Raw genomic sequence first — 21555 nt, 5'->3', positions numbered from 1 at the left:
TTACTGATCCGTTTGGTCTACCGATCTGACGCTCACCTTCCTTCTACCTCTGTATACAAAGTTTTCTCCGTGAAAAAAGCCAATTAATCACCAGTCATGGTCGAAATTTACGAGTCGAGTAACTAAACTTAGTAACAGTTCTATCTGAAACAACAACGGAAACGATCTAACAGCACGTTAGTTGATGGCTCACAATCTGTTTCTATTGTACTTCGCACTCGCTAGTGTAAGAGATCTTCTGTGCTTGTTCGTGCGTAGGTATACCTAGCAATAGAACATTACAGGTTAAAACAGCACGTTCGCAGGCTCCATACAGGTATTCACCAACATCTCTTCATTGTGCTACCGGGACCCTACCAAGTAGAACTGCTCCACTTAAGATTTATGCAGTTTTTTTTGCAACGGGCAATAATCTCATTTGCGGCGAGGAAGTAAAAACGTTGAGGGTTATATGGCCAACCCTACATCCTATATCACAGCCGGGGTTAAAGCCCAGATAGAACCAGGTCAATAGATCAGCAGACATCATCAGAAATCAGGTGCTGGCTCCCGTAAATTGCGTCCTGTCTAGTAGGTACGGTCATATAGAGAACTTGCACTGCTTGCATCAGAGAGATCATTCGCAAAGATAGTGGGCATACGTCTTGTGACGGCGCTCTCACTATTACGAGGATGCCCCGCGTAGTTGCGGAAAACACAGCCTACCTGGCGTGCTCTTCGCAGTAAACTTACTTTGAGCTAGGCACGCTGGTAGCAGTAGCGGCAACTCTGTAGCAAAACCGCATCAATGATTAGAGAACATATATAGTAGACTATAGTTGTTATCTATTGGAAAGATAAGTGCCCGGAGTGCAGCGTTCGATGATTGGATCAGTAGCGAACGCCTGCGATCAACAGCCATCAGTGGATACAAGTAGCACCAAGAGACGCAGAACATGCACGCAGAGAAGCACAGGTAGAGCTCACGTATAGCTGAGTAAAACATTAGCCTGATTTGCACCCATCGATTGAGGTAGCGCCAGTACGAGGGCGTCATCCCGTTTTCGATATTGTAGAATATCATAAATTACGAGATGTCCGAACACCTGAGCGTAGGCTACCATGACAATTAGAGATGCTTGAATGGCACATATATCTGTGTTGATTGATGCACCTTTATAGTGACTTGGTTTTTCTAGCTGGTCCTGACAATTTTATACCCTAATTAATGTAAATGGTAAATGTATATATCGTCAATGCTGTACCCTTTTCGCGATTTGATCCGTACACGTATAAGGTGGAAAATTGTTTTTTGCTGGACACCGATTCGTAGAAAAAATTCGTAAACGTAAAGGTTTAACAAATGTATTTGAAATTTCAAGGAGAAATAATGCGGTTGTTACCATGGATTACGGGTACTGCTCTTTGTGATTAGACTCAAGCTAATGGGAAATGTGTTCGCTCTTCATATCTGTAGCATAAATTTACGCCGGACAAATTCGAAGTGTCGTTCAGTTTTCGAAGTAGTCTGGGCCAACAATATATATACATGTATATGCGCGCTGTGTTTGTTTACAATTTTGCGCTCCTAACAGTAGAATTATTTGTTTTGAAAAAAAAATGACAGAATGAAAGAAACTGGCCTGCATCTCGGAGTATAGATGCAACAGGAGGTTACAAAGGCTGCAGAGTATTTAGCTGGCTGTATCACTGTATGACGAGGATCGCTCAATACAGAGGTACTGACTCGATGCCGATCTATATGGCAGCAGACGTGCGGTTAAATTTTTTGGTAAAGAGCTATTGGTATTTTTGTGCAATACTGAACTCGTCTACGGTAGCATTGCGCGAGTACAATGTTTCACGTTTTGAAACATTTATCGAAAAGCCGAGAACACACGGTCAACAGGTCAAACCCAAAAATACGCGTTAACGGTGAAAGCGAACTTGTTTAGCAAAGCCATATCTAAGCTTGGCTGTCTTCTTTAATTCCTTGTGAACTATAACCAGATCCAGTGGAGTCTCGCCGGTAAGACGCGTGAGTGCCCTTTTCCGTGACATCTTCTTGATAAACTGTGGTAGTCTATTTCAATCAGAAATGTTCTCGAAATGTCACACGCCGAAGGCCACGCCGTGTAGCGTCAAACTACGAAAGGTAGAGCGGATCAACTGGAGAGCAGCGCACTTGCTTAGATCTCGGTAAATCAGGAGTCATCGCGTTTGTTGGGTTCCTGTTTAGTTCTACTTCATGATGGCCCGGCGATAAAAGCCAGACGTCCAACAGTTCTTCAGGATATTTGCTATGTCCTTACCACATACTTTTACAGAGAATATTGCGTTATATGTCCTATAGGCTTTATACTTCCGTGATCCAACCACGCGTCCACTTGTTACGTCTACTCACACTCTTAACGAACCCCCTGAAAACGGACTTATCTATACTACTTATGCTATTTCCTGTAGAATTTAGCGTATTTATTTATCATTGTGTGGTAGCGGCCTATATTAAACGTTCTTCGCTAAAAACATTGTGATCAACTGTGTGAGCGGAATCGGCGTTGGGAATTTTAAGTGCGTGCGAAATACACCGAAGTTGAGAGCATCAAACGTAGGCCGTTAATAATAATAATCATCAATACCGTGTCCTTATTAACTAGGTCCTAGAAGATCGGTTTTTGTCAGTGGCGGAATAGAGACAAAAAGAGAGAAACAGCGCCTGAGTCGTAGGACGTACGGATTTGTAAAAAGAAGATTGCCACCAACTCAACTTGTGAATGTGTCTTTGTGCTTGGGAATAATTTTAAGAAGATTAATTAGTTCAACGACAGTTGCAGCAAGATGCATCGTAGTGGGGCATTTAGTAAGATTGCCCTCTCGCCGATGGTGTGGTGTTTGCCTCATGACGTAAGTTCGTGTTACTGAAAAAAAGTTGCCAAATTTTTTTAAATTTGATCTCATACCAGCAGAAACTGCAGCAATTGATATTCCACGAAGCCCCCATTGACTAGACATAATAATAATAATGTTAATTGTACATTAATTATGAAATGTAGATAGAGAAAAATGAGAAAATACTGTTGTGTTAGTTATTTATTTTTTTAATGCAAACTAAAAAAAATTAAATTTTTTAATGCACTTATTTGCAAATTTATTGGAAATATCACAGTTGAAATGTTTCGTAATGCAGGCTAGACACGTTTACTAGTTTACAAAAGCTAATGCTAAAAGAAGCTATTGTACTCCAACGTACAATTAGCAAAATTTATTTTTTCTAACGTAAAAAATTGTTTTTCACGCTTAACATCTGGTCGATGTCACTTTTCCTATTTCTCATATCTGGTATTGCCATTAATCCAGTGCGTTCTGCAATAAATCATACGCCGTTCGAGTGGCGACCAGCACCGCTACACCGTCATCGCCACTACGTTCAGTCGAGCCTTTTCGGTCTAGTTAATCACCTTCGTTGGAACAAGGTGGAAGACGACACCAACAATAAGCTATGACAGAGGACGGCTTCAGTTTCACAGATTTCGATGCGTTTAGTATTATCGCCTACCTCTGCCGCAGATCTGTTACAGTAGCTCTGCTGGGTCACTTTCCCGCTGAAAACTAACTTTAGAAGCTTGGCCTTCGATCTTTGATTTTGTTACGTTCGTCTCCACAACAGCAGTTTTTACGGAGTCCTAGTAGCTAGGCCTACAGGTGTTTTGGCACTGTGCCTTTTTGTGGATGGGGTTTAAATATCTATTGGCACTCTGCTATCGAAACGTCATTCGCGTTGATTTGGATGCCACTTGCCATGTCCACGGAGATCTGACGGGTTCGGTGGTCAACGTCGATTTGGCGGGCCAAGGTTTAAGCGTGCTTCGCGGACTGGTAGCCTGGCGGAAAAGCCCTCTCTTCCGTTAGGTGGTCACGTGTCATTTCGGACCAATGTTTTGCTTTCCCTTTCCCAGTCAGGATGCGCTATTCTTATGTCCTTTGGTGCGGCCGCTTGCCCGTGAGAGCAGTTCTAGGGCCGTGTGTTTCGTTAAGTTCGATTTGCCCAAGTCACAGCGATTCCTCCCAGCGACGATCGCGATCATCGAGGAACGGGACCCCACCAAGCGATTGGCATGGTCAACCAGGCAAGCTCTGATGCCGGCTTCAAGGTACAACATCACGCGTCGCGCCACACGATGAAGGATGAAACCTTTTTTTCGTCGCTTTAGTGGCTTGCGTAGATCTGTTTGTCTTAGAATCGTTCGTAATGTTTGCCTCTTCAATTCTATGCTAACCACAATACATGATGAACCTTACGAGGACGATAATGGTGATGATGCAAAGCCGATCATGGTGGCTATATTGACTTAGCTTTTTGGTTTTCATCGCTCCCCCCTGGTAGAAGTAACAACTCCAACATTTACTCGAATAAGTAATTACTTATTGATCTTTTTATTTGATTGATATTGAACACTAGAGCCCGTGACATGGGTCATGTGATTCTGTCCCGACAGTGACACCCCCTAGGTAAATAAAATTAGAGCGAGATATCTGTTTACTTTCCCGAGGGTACTTCCGGCTAAGGCTTGGTTGATTTGCGTGGCTAGTGGAAATCGGTACGGGTTAAATGTCCACCATTTATTCTGACGAAGAAAGAGGCGTGCATTCTCGACGTTGCTATCACCATGCCTGTAGAGGACGGTAAGGTTTTTGCCCGCAGTGAGTCAGCTGATTGTAGAGGGGCCTTTACATTGGACACAATAGGCTCTTAGTGTACGTGTAGTCAACAACTGCGAAACAACTCACCATGCAATGCACATTCGGTACGGCAGGCGTTCGTCAGCATCACGCGACTCCTATGAACAGACATTATTTATTACTGTGGTTTACTTAAACGATTGTGTGTTATCAGAGACGTCTGAGCGGCCGAACGTCAACTCAGATACCCAATAAACCTAGCCAGCTTTGGGCAGGCAATCTTGACCGCTCCCATCTGCACTTGTTTCGTCTTAGTGGGTATAGAGTGGGGTAATTTATGAAGGTATAAAGAAATTTGACAGGATCAGCCAGTGCTTGGTTGTGTATGGAAGCCAGCTACTATGGAATTCTACTCGTATGTGGTATACAGGTATATACCTGGGTGGGTGCTGTTACCTACCCAAGGTTTGTTTGAGCTGAAACGACCTTTGGGAGCTCAACGTGGTTGTCTAAAGTAATGCCTGAAGATTCGGTGACTAGGCGAGAGGAATTGAAGCGCTCCCTACATTTGTTTGTTATTTCTCCGCGGTGTTGGGCCTATCAAGTGTACTTTATCAGAGAACTTGGTAGGAAGTAATAAAAGGTTTGATCGCGATAGAGACAGGGGCAGCTGACAGATGGTGCAAGCATAGAAATAGAAAGATTACAAAACGGAAGGTTGTCTTACATCTTACTTTGGAGAACCTAACATGTTTACACTGGTTATTATTACCTTAGCAGCATAAGGTATCATTAATCGGTTTACTTAATCAAGGAAAAAAATTGACTGACATTGAAGCCCATTGCGAGTTTTTCTGAAGGTAAAAGAGATCGTTGCGGATGAGGGGGAGAGGGGATTCATAGTAGCTGTTAGGTCGCTGTTATTACGGTGGCTGACAGAGCGACTTATGTTGGAGGTCATATCTGGAGGCAAGCATAGGCCAATGTGGGCCTGCGTAACCTAGATTTCGTTGGAGCATATTCAAGTGCATTAATATACCCTCCAAGTGGATATTTACCATATGTAGCCACTGCGTCTAGGAATCGGCCAAGCAACTAATTTGAATCATACATAACATTATCAGATGTCTTGAGATACCTATATATATAATATTCATTATAGTTTAATAGCCCATTAATATAAGAAAATAATGGGTTCCATTGATATAGTTTTTAGCAAAAAAATATTGGCAGATTAATTGCAGGATGGTAAAAATCGAAGAAAGATTATCTACTGTCTTCGCCTGGAATCATTGTGTATAATGTACTAAGGGTTAATGGATAGTTAACGGAATGTTTTAATTAGCATTTCTGTGGTAACGGTTCAACTGTTGATGCTGAGATAATGAAGTCGAAAAGTTTCCATTAATGATAATAATACAGGAAAATGACTTCAGTCTGAGGTGTCATGCCATAATAGGGTTAAAAATATATTTCTCAAGAGTATCGTCTTGGACTGCTGGCAGAAATGAGAACGTTATGACATCTTGTGCCGAAAGAGAACGATAATTTATCTCGAAAAGATAAGCAAAGACGTGTGACCACCATACCGTGCAGCTATAAAGCTCCAAGAAATAGTTTAGATAGCATATTGTGTGCTCACCTCATTCTAGGCCCTGGATTCGTTATCAACATTCAGATTAATGCTGTAGTCGATTTAGCGTCTGTTCGTTGGCCTGCTGAAGGAACCAATTCATCAATATCATACCTGTGACACACGGACAGTGTTTCGGCCTACGAACGGTCACGACAAAGACGGTCTCTTTGCGGACGTCATTAATGTTCTGGGGAAACCAATGACTGTAGTTCTAGATTTCACTGTGTCATTCTTGTTCGCTGGTAATGCTCATCCTTTCTGCAGTGACTACACCGATTTACTATCAGATATAAGGGGATATATCTGTTAGGAGGCTTTTCCTTATTACTCAATCTTTATGAAAAGTTGATAAAAAAAAAAAGGTATCAAAGGTTGACCATTTTTTATTGGCATATTATCATTGCCATTGCCCTACCTTTTCCTTTCTTCTTCTTCCTTTCTTTAATCTTTTCGATCGGTTTCTGTGTTCCTGTGAAGTGAGTGCTCGTAACGATTCCCAATTGGAGGTATCCATCGCGTTGGAGTTAATTTTGTAAGGATTATTCACACAGGATCTGGATATCACGATATATTGCGATGAAAAGCAGAACTACGGTCACTCTTCTTGGTTGCGTGGACACCACGATAGGCTGACCTGACAGGTCAGGTCAAAACGTTTCTATTGTGAGAAAAAAAAGATCTTTTTTTTTTTATGGGGGCCTCCCCAATTTACGGCAAACTAAACGTTTTTGTTTACTAGTTTCCGATATATACGTAGTTCAGTGTAATGTTGTTTATCTATCGTCAACTTTACTAAGCAGAGCAAGGAATATTTTACCTACTGTTTACTGCTAAAGACCTATCGTTGTTTTTGTTAGTTCTATTTGATAAATTCTACTAGTCCTTTGTTCTGTATTCTATCCGCCTGAAAACGCAAAAGCCTCATTACGCTTGATTAACTTCGCTAGCAGGGAAAACATCATATGTTGTATAATATTGTATGCGAAGCACCATCTGTTATCTATGTCGGCGATTCACCTAGAAAACTCACAGTTGCAAAACGTCAAAGATTTAGCCTATATCAGGTCTATTGCGTCTTTGCCTTGTGCGAATACTGTGTTGCGTAAATTTTCAATGAGGGATGTTTTTTGCTCCGCGTAGCCCCATGTAAATAAGCCCAGCTCTAACTAATATTGACTATGTTGAAAGCAAATAGGCCTGGGAGTCCCGGTGCTATTTGTCGCCCCTCATGATTCGTCCAGCTTGGCCAGTTCCGCTGCCTAGGTGAAGCCTATTTGCCCGCCCCTGTTTGTGGAAACGGTAAAAGTGAAACTCTACAAATATCTCGTCCTCTGCAAATATAGACAAGCGGCCATCATCTACCACAGCCAAACATTTGTTGAAGTCTGCAGTTTTACTGTTGAATTCTATTAGTGCGTTAATAGCTATATTCGTTGCTTCACCCGTTTATCGCTGAACAGATAACAGCAGTTGCTTGAGGGTCTGATAATAGCAGAAGTCCACGAGAGACGTTAAGGAAGATGTTATCAAGTTCGGCTGATTCAATTGTAATATCTTTAAGTTGATTATGATATGCATTAAGTGTAACTGCTGTTATTAATAATAGTTTGGCGTTATTAAGTTTTTCAGAGATTTTTTCTTAGCGTTACATTGATTTTGTATGATGAAATCAATCACCATTATCGTCATCGTATGAGCGTCATTCACACCGCCTATTTGATCTGGGCTCAGTACTTCATTTCTGCTATACGATTCTGCTTGTAACATATACGTGGGGTATAAACTTATTAGAGGTACCCAGCTCGCGTAAACAATACTTCACGTTATTACGCGTGTTCATGTTTACGTACAAAAAACTTTGCATTGCCCAATCTAGTTTAGTATTTAGTGGAAAACTTAAGAGCGCCAGTGGATTGCTTGTGTAGGCATCTATTCACTTAGCAACAATTGGTGATTGTTTGAAACTTGAAAAACGAAACTTCCTTCTGCACGTAAATATGAGACCAAAGCTTATCACTTTTTATTGCCATAGACTATGTGTTGTGCACGAAGGTTGGCCAGCGTATTGAGCAGCTCGAGGTCGAACGGTGTTAGGCATCTAGATCTTCTCGGCCATTTGGAGGCCAACTTCACCTACCGAATCAATTTAGGCTTCTCGTTGTCAGGCGCTGCTCTTTGCATTCGCCGTCTATAGGTAATTCTCATAAAGTACTACACATAAACTAAACACACATAGGATCCAAGTAGTGTTGACCATGAAAAACACTTTGCTGCGCGTCACATCGGGTTTAATCCTTTTCACTAACATTTTGGCAGTCGTCTACCGTTGGTACAAATGTTAATTAGTCCAAACAATGATAGATCTATGTTTATGAACGATTATCAAGGTTCTTATCAGGATTCTAGTGTGAGATAGTGTAGAGAGTAGCGCTATCTTTAAAAGCCAATTACGAATATATTGATATTGAAGTGGGTATACGCTCCCGGTGTGCAACGAGAAACGATCCGATAACCTTTGTGACTCTGATTACTGATTAGTTGTCTCATAAATATGCATATATATAAATATATACACGTTATGATAGTACAGATAACAAACTACGACGAAATTTTTAGTCATGCCACCGCTGCCATTTTACTGAAGTTTTTTTTTTTTTTTTGTTCTGCCCTTGTTGCCTTACTTCTTAACTTCTCTTGCCTTATTCGTCTTCGTTTTCGATGATCGTTATAAAACTGTGCAAAGCTTTGCATTCTCGTATTCTGAAAGATAAAACGGGCTCCTTTTGTTCGGAATAATTAACCGCTGTTCGTCACAAAATACTGAAACAGAACAGCTGATGTAAATAGGGTAAATCTTAGCATACATTTTGTATCGGGCACTTTATAACAGCCGAAAATTTTGCCAATTTTCGTCCCATGCGCAGAGAAAACAAGACATCCCAATTTGTACAAAAGCAATCTTTCTTATTTTGCTGTTCTAACGCATGCAGTGGCAACCATGACGGATATCGGGCCACACGATTACCATCAGGAGCGGTTCGAAGAAGTATCACTAATAGCAAGTGCTTGATTGTCCTTTTTGTTGCCCTTGTGATTGTTGTTAGATATGGCTAATTTTCATCTTCAAACTTTCTCTCTTTTCGTTTCCATGTTCATTCTCTGCTCCATTACTATTGTTCCTGTTGTTGCTCGGTTTTTCTGCCCCGATTCTTCTTGGACGTCTTACGCTCCACTATGTTGTGGTCGCTCCTCATTCTACATATCCGTTGTCCTAAATTAATTTTCTAACAAATTTTCATCGAGTTTTGTTTTTTGACCCGCAATTTTTGATCCACACATTTGTCCCCTCCCACTACCTTCTGGCTTCTCGTTTGCCTTGAATTCAATTGTTCTCACAGTTTGGATCGCTGGCAAAGCTGCTGCGGCTTCTGTGCCTGCATGCGACGTCCACTGCTGCTGCTGCTACTTCTTATTCTTGCAAGTTGGGGCTCAACTAAAGACTTCGTTGTCCGCTAGCGTTCTTCGAAAGCGGCCCAGCTCCCGCTGTAGACCTCTCCTCGAAAGTAGTAGTGCTGCTTTTCGCATAGCGCGCGGAGGTACCTCCGGCCTGTCGTCTGTGGTGTCGCTCGTCGGAAGTAGGGCCTCTACGATCCAGATATCAAGGTCGGGGTCGAGACCGAGGTCGAACCCGGATGTGAAACGAGCGCGAATCGTCACCTTCGACGGGTTAATCAACTGGCTATCAGCTAACTGGCCCGTTAGTCAACTAGGGACTAGTCAACGTCTCAGCTAGGACCTCGTAGCGGCTTTCCGTCGAACGGTTTTTGATCGATAGCCGCTGCCTACTGCGGCTTGTCTGCCAGTGTTATTTAGTCAATCTTACTCGTGTGGTGTACTAGTTGGCGTCACGACGCGGCTGGAAATATGACATGATGTACTTAGTTTGACCTAGGAGCCTGTGAATTGTTGTATTCTTAGCGATGATACCGCATAAGTACAAATATCCAAGGACGTTTAAAGAAAGCCAGGCCACTACAAAGTAGTGCACATAGTAGTATACGCAGAGCGCACAAAAAGAAAAGATTCTGAACACTTTTTGCTACCGTAGCCAATACAGCCTCTAAAAGGGCTAACTAGCTAACTTACTATTGTACTGCTTAACAATCTATTTCATTGACATTAGCGGGAGACCGGCCAGATCGTTAAACGTTGGGAGAATTCAGCGTCTTGAATGTCCTAGTAATAATAACATGTGTACTATTTATAAATGTTTATAGCCATTTCACTGAGTGTCGCCTATTGTAAATAACATCGAAAGCAATGCCTAATACGCTCAGCTAGCACTTGCGACCGAAAGAGACTAGTTTACTTTACTCGGTCAATTCTACCCCAGCAGTCCAGTGCCGGTCTGCGATGAAAATAGGGAGCCGATAAAAAGCCTATATAAACCGCCGTGCAATAACTCTCAATTGCTAGAGGCCTGGTAACAACTACGTGGTAAATCTATCAAACATCTTCCTCGTCGGTTGCTCCCTTCTTGAAACCACTGATTTGCTTGTTTTTTATTATCTTTGCTAAAAGGAATTCGTTCCAGCGACATCGAACTGCAGGACAGATGGCCTATCCGCGCTGCCAAATGGGACATTAGCTTTTGAAGTTGTTGTGCGGCGTGCCTCTCCTTACTAACGCAAAAAGTGGTAGCAAGCCGTACTGTAGGGGCAAAACTGTTTTACAAGCTTCGCCGTTAGGTGGCGCTTAGTAGAACCGTTAGTGGGCGCCATGTCACGGATTTCCTGTTAGGCTGTATGAGCTACTAGCTTCATTGGTTTACTGAGCACCAGTAGTTGAACTAGCCCAATACGTGGTTGAATGAGTGGGTATGGCAAGAGGAGTACTTTATATGTAATGCTAAAATAGATCGTACTGTAGAGGTTTGCATTAAAAGGGATTATGGCCATGCACAAGCTGCTCAGAGAGAAATCGCACCTGTCTAGAGCTTAGTTCCGCTTAAAACTCCAATCAGCGGGTAACTGCCGATCATCTGGCTGATTTTAGCCACCTCTAATTAACTATAATGATACATGTAGAAGTAGCAATGTGCCTTTGGCTGAAAAGCATCTGCATAGAACATATCTATTCAAATTTGCTCATTAATAAACGAAAAGCTGACGAATCATTCTCAAATAAGCTTTCAGCTCACTCTGGAGATAATTAGAATATAGCTAATTTTGGTACCGTACTGCTGCGAAGGTCTTCCCTTGTATTTCACTCTCTATTATTGTTGTTTTAGTTATTGAACGTTCAATGAACTAGTCGTTGTTGGTTTCGTGGATAATCGAATCTGTAGTTCTGTGATAGTTCTTTGCTGTCATCCTAATTGAAGTATGCTATGTATGAAAACGGAAGAATAACTTAATCGATCAACTTAAAAATACGCACAAATTCAATTTGGGGAGAAAGTGAGAGGAAAAAAATGTAGAGGCCAAACGTTACAAAAAAACGGGCCACAGAAACAATGGAAATGTAGCCAGTGAGTGCATTATTGTTGACCACCTATACCAACTTCGGCAAATGGGTCTGATAACCGTTATGTTGGTGGCTGGATCGACGACCGTGGGTGACTTCAGGGCGGGGCTAATGTGAATCCCGATGGACCCTCACCAGCATTTAACCAGCTTCGACGAGGACGACGAATGTCGCTACCGGTCGCCAGGGACCCAATGGCGCGTCGAAGAAGCAGCGCCGCATCAACTTGTTCGTCGTGTAAGTTGTACCTTTTCCTTCGGAATCTTTAAGTAAAATGATTGTAGAATAGGCGATTAAAATGACTGTGTAGCTAGTAGATACTATGGGAAAGCTAGCATTAGCAGATCAGTCAATGCACAGGCCGTGTGAGCAATTTTGCCAAGTCGAAATGGCTGGATATATTTCTTAGAATCCATTACAAACATCATATATATAATTATTTAGCACATGAGTGTATCGATAAAGTGCAGTGTAAGGTTCTGTTCCTTCGTAATTTCGAAAGTAAAAGCAACGACTTAGATATGAAAATTGGATATAGAAGTCGCACCCCGATTTAACACTAACATAAGGACGAAACCACAATCTACTTGCGCTGTTCGCCTAGTGTTTCGTAGTAGGACACGTAAATGAAGGACCTACTTTTCAGGTCGATAACTTGCGCGTAAGAATTCACAGCCTTCCTTTTTTTTTTGCTGGGCCTTCAACATAAATATGATGTGTTTAAGTTCAGACGTGTTTCAGCTGGCAATAGCAACTAATGATTATTTTTGGTAGTATATACTCTTAAATTACTTGCAATTTATATATGTAAAAGTATTTATGCGGTTTATCCCGTATCAAGCCGAAATCTACGAATCTCTACGTTTACGATAACAGACAAAGGACCAACGATGTCCTGTAAACACGCTCCTAGCGTATATCGTAAAGATATGATGTAGTGCTTGTTGATCGATCATACAATCGCGCATATATATATATATATAGGATAAGGGCTCTAAGTAAAACAAGCGACAAATAAAAGGAAGCTAAATTCGAATGATTGACGTTACAGAAATTGGCCGGGTTATCCCCATTAATAGGTACCGACCGATGCTTGCTAGAAACGCGTATAATAGTAGACAGTTTTTCCTTTTTCTCTCCTATTTCTACTTCAGATCATTGAGTTCTTAGCAAGCAATTACGGTATAGACAGTATTCGAAGTTATTCTTTAGTGACAATATCTAGGCAGTTTCTAAGCTAACGATTGAAACCTACGGCCGCAGGTAGTGGGTATAGATTTGCTAATTAGCTTTACATCGTCAGTTATCAATGCGGTTCCCAAGTCGTCTCAGTGCATGAAGCAACGATGGACCTGAGTCGCCTTATCGGTGACGTGCTAAATAATTTTTAGAGCTATTTAAGAAGAGTTGACAAGAGATGGCGGTGTTATGTTTTGGGCTGGGGAACGCTTTTGGGACAATAAACATGTTCGGGGCATGCGTCATCCGTCTTTTGGCAAAGCAGCAACTGGGACGGTATCGATTACCACAGCGTCGTCACACAGGAAATTGCTTAGTCCGTTGCTAGTTGAATGTGACCTCAAAACAACCAAAAAATGTCTTCGCTGATATGCGTGATAGTGATACGATAGGCATTGTTTATCAGCAGGCATGGTTTACTGGCAAAATATTATTCCGAGCTTGGCAACATCGACTTCTTGTGGGAACCATGCGGCTGATTTTCACGCGCCTATAGGGAATACGTTAGAAAATAATCCCAGTAGGTTTATATGCACAATAACGTTGATTCAAATATCCAGCGTACTTGCACAAGCAGTAGCAGCGAAACATGTTTATTTAATTGGAAAATATGGCAAAACGTATTTTTTTTTGGCAGCGCCATCATTTGCCCTTCAATTTTTGTCCAAGTTAGTACCTTCGCACGTGAGCTGTTAGGCTAAATTCGAACTTTTAGCAATGCGTTTGACATTTCAATCAGTGCGTTTTATATGTCGTGTCGACCTGCATTGTGCTGGCGGTCCTACCAAATCAAAAAACCAGGGTTTATTGTCTGTCAGAATAACAAAATAGATGGGTTACTCCGTGAAGTGTTTTTGTACAAAATTTCGGCCTAAGGCTCTGTCTGTCCCCTTTTGCTTGAACCGATTGTTCGTATTTCTCTGCCCATCAACTCCTGCCGTAAGCAGTAAGCGCTTAGATATTGCAAAACACCTTAAGACACACAGAGGTCGATTCTGGACGGACAGTGCATCCGGTCTTGCCCGCCTCCGTACACATTAGTTGGCGCTTTCTTATCTAACTGGACTTTTGCAAGGGTGCGCCTAAAGTTTTCTGGATTCGTTAGTGCCTGCGTTCCTAAGAATGAAAGAATGGAAAAGAGCCCAAAGCACGCGCCAAAGCGTCCGCCACCGTAGCCAATGGACAACATCCATCCGCAGTGTGGGTTAGGTCTCTGTCCTCGAATCCTTGACCTTACTCCGCGAACGCTGAATCTGTCTGCTTCTTGGCTAGTTCCCTTCTAGCGCTGGTGCAGTGGTTGATCAAGAGTTTTCCTTTGCCTCGAGTTTCGTTATAGCCACAAAATGAAGCAGGTCCGACTGCTGGCGTCTGACCGTATTCTAGATCTAGCGGTCAAAAATGACCGATCCAATAGAGAAGATCATTCCCTACTCTGTGGACGGTTTTCTGTGAACGAAGGCCTCAATCGATGTAGGTAGAAGCGCGTTTACGTCTGCATGTGCGCTGATCAGTAAAAGATGATTCATTCATTTCTCTAGGATGAGCAGAGAGAACGTACCCTTTAGGTCTGTTTTACTGTCTACGTGATTTTCATTGTGTTATTTTCCCTAACAATAAAACAACTCAACGGTCTTCCGTCTTGCTTTTATTTAGCGCCATGCACTTGCTACACTAGATTACACGTTTTTCAACAGGGTCGACAAGCATGGCTCATTTAAAAGCGGTAGCTGTCGGGGTATCAGGCTGGGGGATGCGGTGAAAACGTTATACGGACGGCTGCCGCTGAAATGTAAGGGGCAGCGAAGGTGCTAGCTGATCGGTGATACGTCGGAACGGTCACTTTGCGCGTGCTGGTCCTCATGGAAACGAAACAAGGAAGATCACTTCAAATCTGAAGGCGTAGTGTTATCGTGAAGTTGCAATGAGCAATTTATTCTTTACATGTACGTACGCGAAGTTGTCGAACAGTGCAATATTGTTGAGGAGAGATTTGAATACGACTACTAATAGCAATTTATAATCAATGCTCTCACTATTTCCAGCTAGCTAACTACCGCCTATTCACCCAGACACTAATCCGGAATCTTGCTTAATAATTATTTGCTTACCATGCTCAATTGGCTTTTGCGTAAGCCCCACGCGTACCGGCGCCTACCGACCTTGGGGTTTAGCAGTAAACTTTAAGATCGTTGAATGCTTGTAAAACTGCGGACAATTAATTGCGTTGAACAGGACCACAGCACAAACGATACACGAGATCTGGTGCTAAAGGCGCCAGAAAATGGAAGAACCAAGAATCGCGAATATCACGAGCAGCTCATTTCCTCCACTTGCCTACTTCTTTTTGCTATCAATACGCAAGCGAGCCCCTCGACTCCAAAGCTTCACGGGCAACAACTCGATTACGTCAGAACGCCTACCAACCGGGATGCCCACAGGAACTATTCGTAAGCCATGTTCAGTGCAGTGCAGCGCAGTCGCTACCTATACATGACAATAATAGAGACAGCAACTCTATTGATCAAGATGATAGAAGAATCAACGCCAGCGTCACCTTCAGCCGACCAGATATCCGGCGGCACTTTCGGGTCATCTGGCAATAATGTCACTAGCAGAAATAGCAGTCACAGCGACAATGCCAGCTTTCTGATCACAGTAGTATGTTCAATTCGAACCGCCAGATATCCGCGACTAGTAAACGTTGGAACATGACAAAAGAAAGATGATGACGGGTAACAGATTGGGCCAGAGTCTCATGGCGGCAGCAGGCCAACTGAAGGAACTACAAAAGGATCGAGATCCTGTCGCGGTTGGATAGCGATAAATATTTGGTCTAGTCTCATGGCTAATCGTTCACTCAACCAAAACTGAATAATTATTACTAGTAATATTCTTACATGGATCCTAACGCCGAGTTGCGATCGCATTGGGAATTCTATGTAAACCGACAAACCTGCAGCGTATATAACCTGCCAATTTTTTTTAAAAGGGTGGATAACACTATATACACTCCATGCAGAAAGAAGTTCTAAAGAGAGAGGCGAATTCGCATAGAGGTAATAGGACTGACGTAGCCGACGTGTGTGGCGTACGTTTAGGGGTAGGGGTCTATAACACGCTGACTACATCAGAGAGGTAAAAGACAAAAAGCGAGAAGTAATTAGAAAAGTTCTACTTATCTGCTGTTGTTCTCATTACACTAAAGGAGTTGTTCTACTGGCTCAGTTTAATCCGGAAGGAAACAATCAAGGATCACCCTACCTTGATAATAGCTATTGTTGCTGTTTGTACTGCGAATGTGGGCTTAATCGTGGCTTCGCCTTTTTTGTTCGATGCATTTTTTAAAACCTCTTGAAAATTATTTGTTTGTTATGTTTTACCTTTTATAATAACAACAATAATTTTTATGGTAGAACTAGTATTTACCCGACGTAATAAGATAAGATAATAATAAACGTAATAATACGGGTGCTCATAAGGATCACACAGTTCAAGATTCCGTCCACAGATCTTCTACCCGTTTTATTTTGCGAAATGTTAGCTGGTATTTACATTAGTTAATGTTACCAAATCAAGACGTGTCTGTTGTATTGCAGTAGCTAACGCGCATATAAAATTTTATCTTATTGTACACATCGTGAGCGAGAGAAACGATATCCTTGGGAAAAAAACGCGTACAAAGAATTATGGATTAAAGACTCATCCGGTAGCTGAGAACTACCCCCCGCCGACCACGTCCCGAAGCAGTGCGCAGCTATGGCAACAAACTTGCGTTGTCGGTACGGGGAACAACGGGCCAGAAGTCAAGTGTTTTTTTCGCCGAAGTAAATGTTACACGTATGAAGCTGGCGAGTAGAGTTAAAGGCGGTATTTCCTTTCGAGGCACCCACGATGGAAAACGGCAACGTCCCAAAAATGTATATATAAATACAATTAAAACAGGATCTGCTTTATCTTTTTCCCAATGTCGGCCCCCACTTCTGCTCATGGTAAGCGTTTCTTCTTATCCCACTGGGTACACTGCACGGTTCCTGCGCTTCATGAAGGACAGCGTAAATGACAAGAGATGGTTGATTATAGATGAAATAAGGAAAGATACGCTTGTACGACTTTCACGTTGACCTTGGTCGACTTTATTCAGCTCCATCACACACAGCAATGGATGACTCGAACGCCGTGTTGTGCCGTTAACATTGACGTAAAAACTACACAGGCACTTACAAAAATGTCAGTGGCTGAAAACGCACACGCAGGGAAGATACACTGAAACAAGTATGGAATCGCAGGCGAAACAACGGGGATAGGAATAGCGGCAGGCAGAACCGCTGGTCCTAACCGCAGCGGCGACAAGGTCGATGGAAAGCCAAGTAAGCAACGATAGCAAAGTAGCGAATAATTAATTGGGATGCTGATCTACTTAGTGCTAGGGCTTTTCTTGCCCTTTTGGCTCTTCGCTGACACGATACTACGTCCCTGCAACGGTGTGTATTTGCCTACTAAACTTTAGGACACCCGATGAAGTGAATACTTTCGAAATCGGGTGTACGCACATTTCATTTCGTGCAGACCTGAAGCAGGCAACCGTATGACGCGACGTTTAAGCGTAGTAGGATCGGATGTAGGAAAGGAAACGTTCGTATATGACACAATCTCGACGTTTATGCTATGCATACTAAAATTTGACTAGTGTTGCGCAACGGAGGTCCGGCGCACGACGCTTACTTCATTTACCTAATGGACGAAAGACTTGCATTGAACCATTGCATTTGATCTTGGTGGCAACGACGACGACCTTGGCGGCCCGTACAAATAATTTTTACTACGAATCATCACAATAATGATGGTAATAGTCGTCGGAGATAACAGAATGACCTTCTGCGCATTAAGAGAAGAGGCTAGTTATAGCCTCTATAAAGAGGATAGTTACAGCCATTTTGCTTGTAACCAATTAATTAACAATTTAACAAGAAGAAATTTAGCTGATGTCCCTGTTTGAAATAGCAACGCACAAATAAAGAGATCGAAGTGCAGTTAGTGCGAGAAATTTAAAATTAAGTCGTTCGAGTCTTCAGTCTTCGGCGGTTTAGGCGTTGTTTCGGACAAAAAAAAATTGTCCAAGATTGGAAGAAGCCATATTGTTTTTTATCTGAATAATTCATGTTAGCAATACATACTTGTACTCTTTCTATATCTAAACATATATTGGAAAAAGCTGAAGGTTAATACAATTTGATGAGACGGGTCGAAGCCACTCGTTACATTTTACACGCAGGGCTGAAGGGTACTCCTGGAATATGTAACAGTGGTAAATGAAAGATGAACTATTATGTAACACAGTTGCGGCGTACTTCAGAGATTCAGAGATTCAGCTCACAATATATCTGAGACTCGGAAAGGATTTCGCCATAGCAGTCGCAGTGTGCTCGTACGCGAAAAGAACGATGAAAAGCATTTTGTGAGATTGTGTATTCCAAGACAAGTTCAGTGGCCTGATGTTCACAAGTCTGACCTTGTGCAGCAGGAAACCAAATAACACTCAAAAGAGGTCCAACAGCTGCGTTTGGAACGTATAATGCTGAAATGCAGTTCGTATGTAACTTTTCGATCAATGGTCAATTCTTTCTGAACCAGGTTCAACCAGGCTTTTTCTGCATCAATAGTCTTCCGAGCTCTTCTTGATGCTGCAGGACCACTTCGCGTTAATATATTAAGCACAGATAGATTTAGTGGCTTGCATGTTGGGGGTCGCATATTAATAGTGCGAACCCATTGCAGAACCCAAACGAATTTGTTCGCAGTTCAATGCTACTCCATTTTATGCCGGCCTACGTCCCGAAGGACAAAGCATGCTTAACATTATACTGTTAAAAATATCCCTTTAGATGACTATTATTCCCCTCCAAATTGGATTTCGCGAGCGAAAATCGTGATTTCCACCCGTTGCATAACACGGAACGACCTTGGAAAGATGACGTCGTACAACATCGTTATCAGCGGGTGCTGCAGAGGTTTGTTGTGGTCAATGGTGCCTCTGTTTCTTTTCTACTGATCAATTGGGAATACATAGAATGAGTGAAAGACACCGATTGATCAAAGACGATATTAGTAAACCTTGAACGTGACTCTGCGCCTCAAAATTGACAAGGCGTCTCTGAGCAGCGTGAAGAACGTCGTAGATTAGTTCCTATTTGGCGATCGCCAGGAGCCGCCGTCGCCGTCATTGCTGCTCAGACAGCGGAGCTGCTAGTTGTAAAATTCTTTGTCGATGTGATATTTTACCTAATCTCAGAGACACCTTTATGTTAGGGCTGGCCTTAACATTGTGAACAAATTTCAATAAAAACAATACTGAAAAAGCTGCCTATACAGTTGCCAGTAGTAAATCTTTCACGAGCACAATTCCCTTCGAATAACAGTTTTTAAGTATATGTACATTCGTTCGTCGTCTCCGAGCGTTTCAGCTACAACGTAAGTTAAATAAATTCTCAGTGTTACTAGTATGGCAGTTATTCGAAAAATCGAACGTGTGTAGGTTAGGAAAGCTTGACTCTTAGGTGATACCTACAGAAGAACGACAGCGTTTTGCTTCTGCTACGTAAATTCGAAAGTGCGCGCTGAAGATAAGTTTGACGCTGCTCAGTAAATCTCGGGCTTCCGCGCAAGAAACGTATGACCGACAGTTAGTTACCGAGCTATAAAGCTACTCTGAAAACTATTTCGTGACGGTACGCACGGGATGCTTGTTCGGTTCAAAACAGCTCTGTAGACTTGGGACTCTGTAGAGTTGGGAGCAACGCGTCTACTCGATGCCTAGGACTACCCATTGAACTCCGTTGTTGGAAGGACCGTATTGGCATCTAGCTTCCGTTGCTGCCCACCATTCCGCCTGTCACTTATAGGAAAAACATCAGCACAAAATTCTGTACTGTTCAAACTGACCTTACTAAGAGCAAAGAGAGAAGGCGTAAGCTCGTCAATCAAAAAGCCAAAAAAAAAAACCTTTTTGTTTCTTCGCTCATCAGCTGGCTGCAATTTGTCGCTGATGTTACTGATCTCTCTGGTCTTATTGCTCGACACGGGACGTAACCTTTCTGTCTGTTTATTACGGAACAGTCAAAGACTATTATAGTTTCAGCCTTGGGATAGCTAACCGTATCTAGCTATTTCGGTTGATATCGGGTGATTATATTTAAGCTATTGTCGGATAGACCCGCTAATACTGGCTGAGATCGAATGCTGTATGTAACAGGGTCACACTGTTACTGATTTTATCCTTTTGTCGTTTCACTCTCTCTGTCCATTGTGAACAAACTCGCTAGGCCGATGAAAACAGGTGCCGCCGATTATCTAGTGACTCTCCGAGATATACCTAATATCAACGCAGGACAGAAAAACTAGCGAGGAACCTATGCTGGCAACGCGTATTCTGGGTATGGGAGAAGCTTTGTTCGAAGCAAACAACAATTTATGATTGTTTCGCAAAGGCGAGATCGTACGCGTAAGCACGGTCAATTAATGACTTTGAAAAATTCGGTAACACACTGACAGAAACAAAAGGACCACCTCGAGACTGGGCTTAGATTATTAATAGGCCAAACTGTCGACAGCGCTACTTAATCAGCAAAGAACAATACATAACGCTTTGTGTACAATACTAAAGGCAATTGATATCACGACCATTCTTTTCTCGCCTACATTTTTTATAAAAACCTATGAAGCTCTATTTTTGCACAAATTGCATCGATTATCGAGTGTACATGCATTCTCACGAATGTATACGAACTACTTCTTTGTGTCTTGTCATGTTCAGCTATACGTTTCTGTATTTAAATTGTATATATAATAGGGAATGTTCGTACAGATCCCTGTAATAATTTGATTTTGAATTTATCTCGCTTCCTGGTACTTGTATGGTCAGCTGCTGGGTAGTTAAGAACCGGTATGACCACGGCGAACATCTGTACACGTGTAGAAAGGAGACACTGATAATGGACACACACAGGCCAATACGGGTCATCAAAAACAGAGAAAGACATATTTATCGATAGTCTGACCTGGTCCATGATCCGTGATGTACATCAAACATGCCATCTTTTTTTGATATCTCTATAGAATTTTTCCAGCATAGAATATATAATATAGAATTTTACCTCATGCACTCGTTCGATGCCACGTTCCGCCAAAGCACCAGGCCCCAGGGACGGGTTCCTACGCTAATCTAGTAAATTCGTCTATAATCTGAGGTCGTTCAAGGACGTTGGTTACGTTGTCAAGGCCAACGGCAGCAGCACCCAGAACTCTACGTAACCGACTTAGCGGTCTCTGTCAAAGGTTTCAGGTTCGCAAGATCAGCTAACGACGTAACCACTGGTGGACGACCATTAGTTCTGCGGCAATCAACGCGAATGCGCTTTACCGTCAGTGAACTGTCCATCTCCGGTTCAAGACATGCAAATAGCCACTTAGGAACAACGCCGACTGACATTACGTAACTT

At 42.3% G+C, this 21555-nt stretch overlaps 1 protein-coding gene across 12 annotated transcripts in view; it reads left to right on the top strand.

Moving 5' to 3' along the window:
- AhcyL1 (Adenosylhomocysteinase like 1) overlaps nucleotides 1–21555 on the top strand; it is a 173461-nt gene that overhangs the window by 87303 nt on the left and 64603 nt on the right. Inside the window, exons 1-2 of one of the 12 annotated variants that reach the window (XM_022803696.2) lie at nucleotides 2670–2883; nucleotides 11923–12058. The exons of 10 other annotated variants lie outside the window; for them this stretch is intronic. In XM_022803696.2, coding sequence (XP_022659431.1) covers nucleotides 2818–2883; nucleotides 11923–12058 — 202 coding nt within the window. In that variant the 5' untranslated portion in view covers nucleotides 2670–2817. Of the gene's footprint in view, nucleotides 1–2669; nucleotides 2884–3979; nucleotides 4131–11922; nucleotides 12059–21555 lie in introns of those variants that run through there. One more of the 12 variants, XM_022803699.2, reaches the window with a different exon arrangement.

The sequence above is a fragment of the Varroa destructor genome, unplaced genomic scaffold (assembly GCF_002443255.2).
Source record: "Varroa destructor unplaced genomic scaffold, Vdes_3.0 BEIS01000004.1, whole genome shotgun sequence".
NCBI classification, from domain to species: Eukaryota; Metazoa; Arthropoda; class Arachnida; order Mesostigmata; family Varroidae; genus Varroa; species Varroa destructor.
This window is presented reverse-complemented; position numbering and strand designations above follow the sequence as displayed.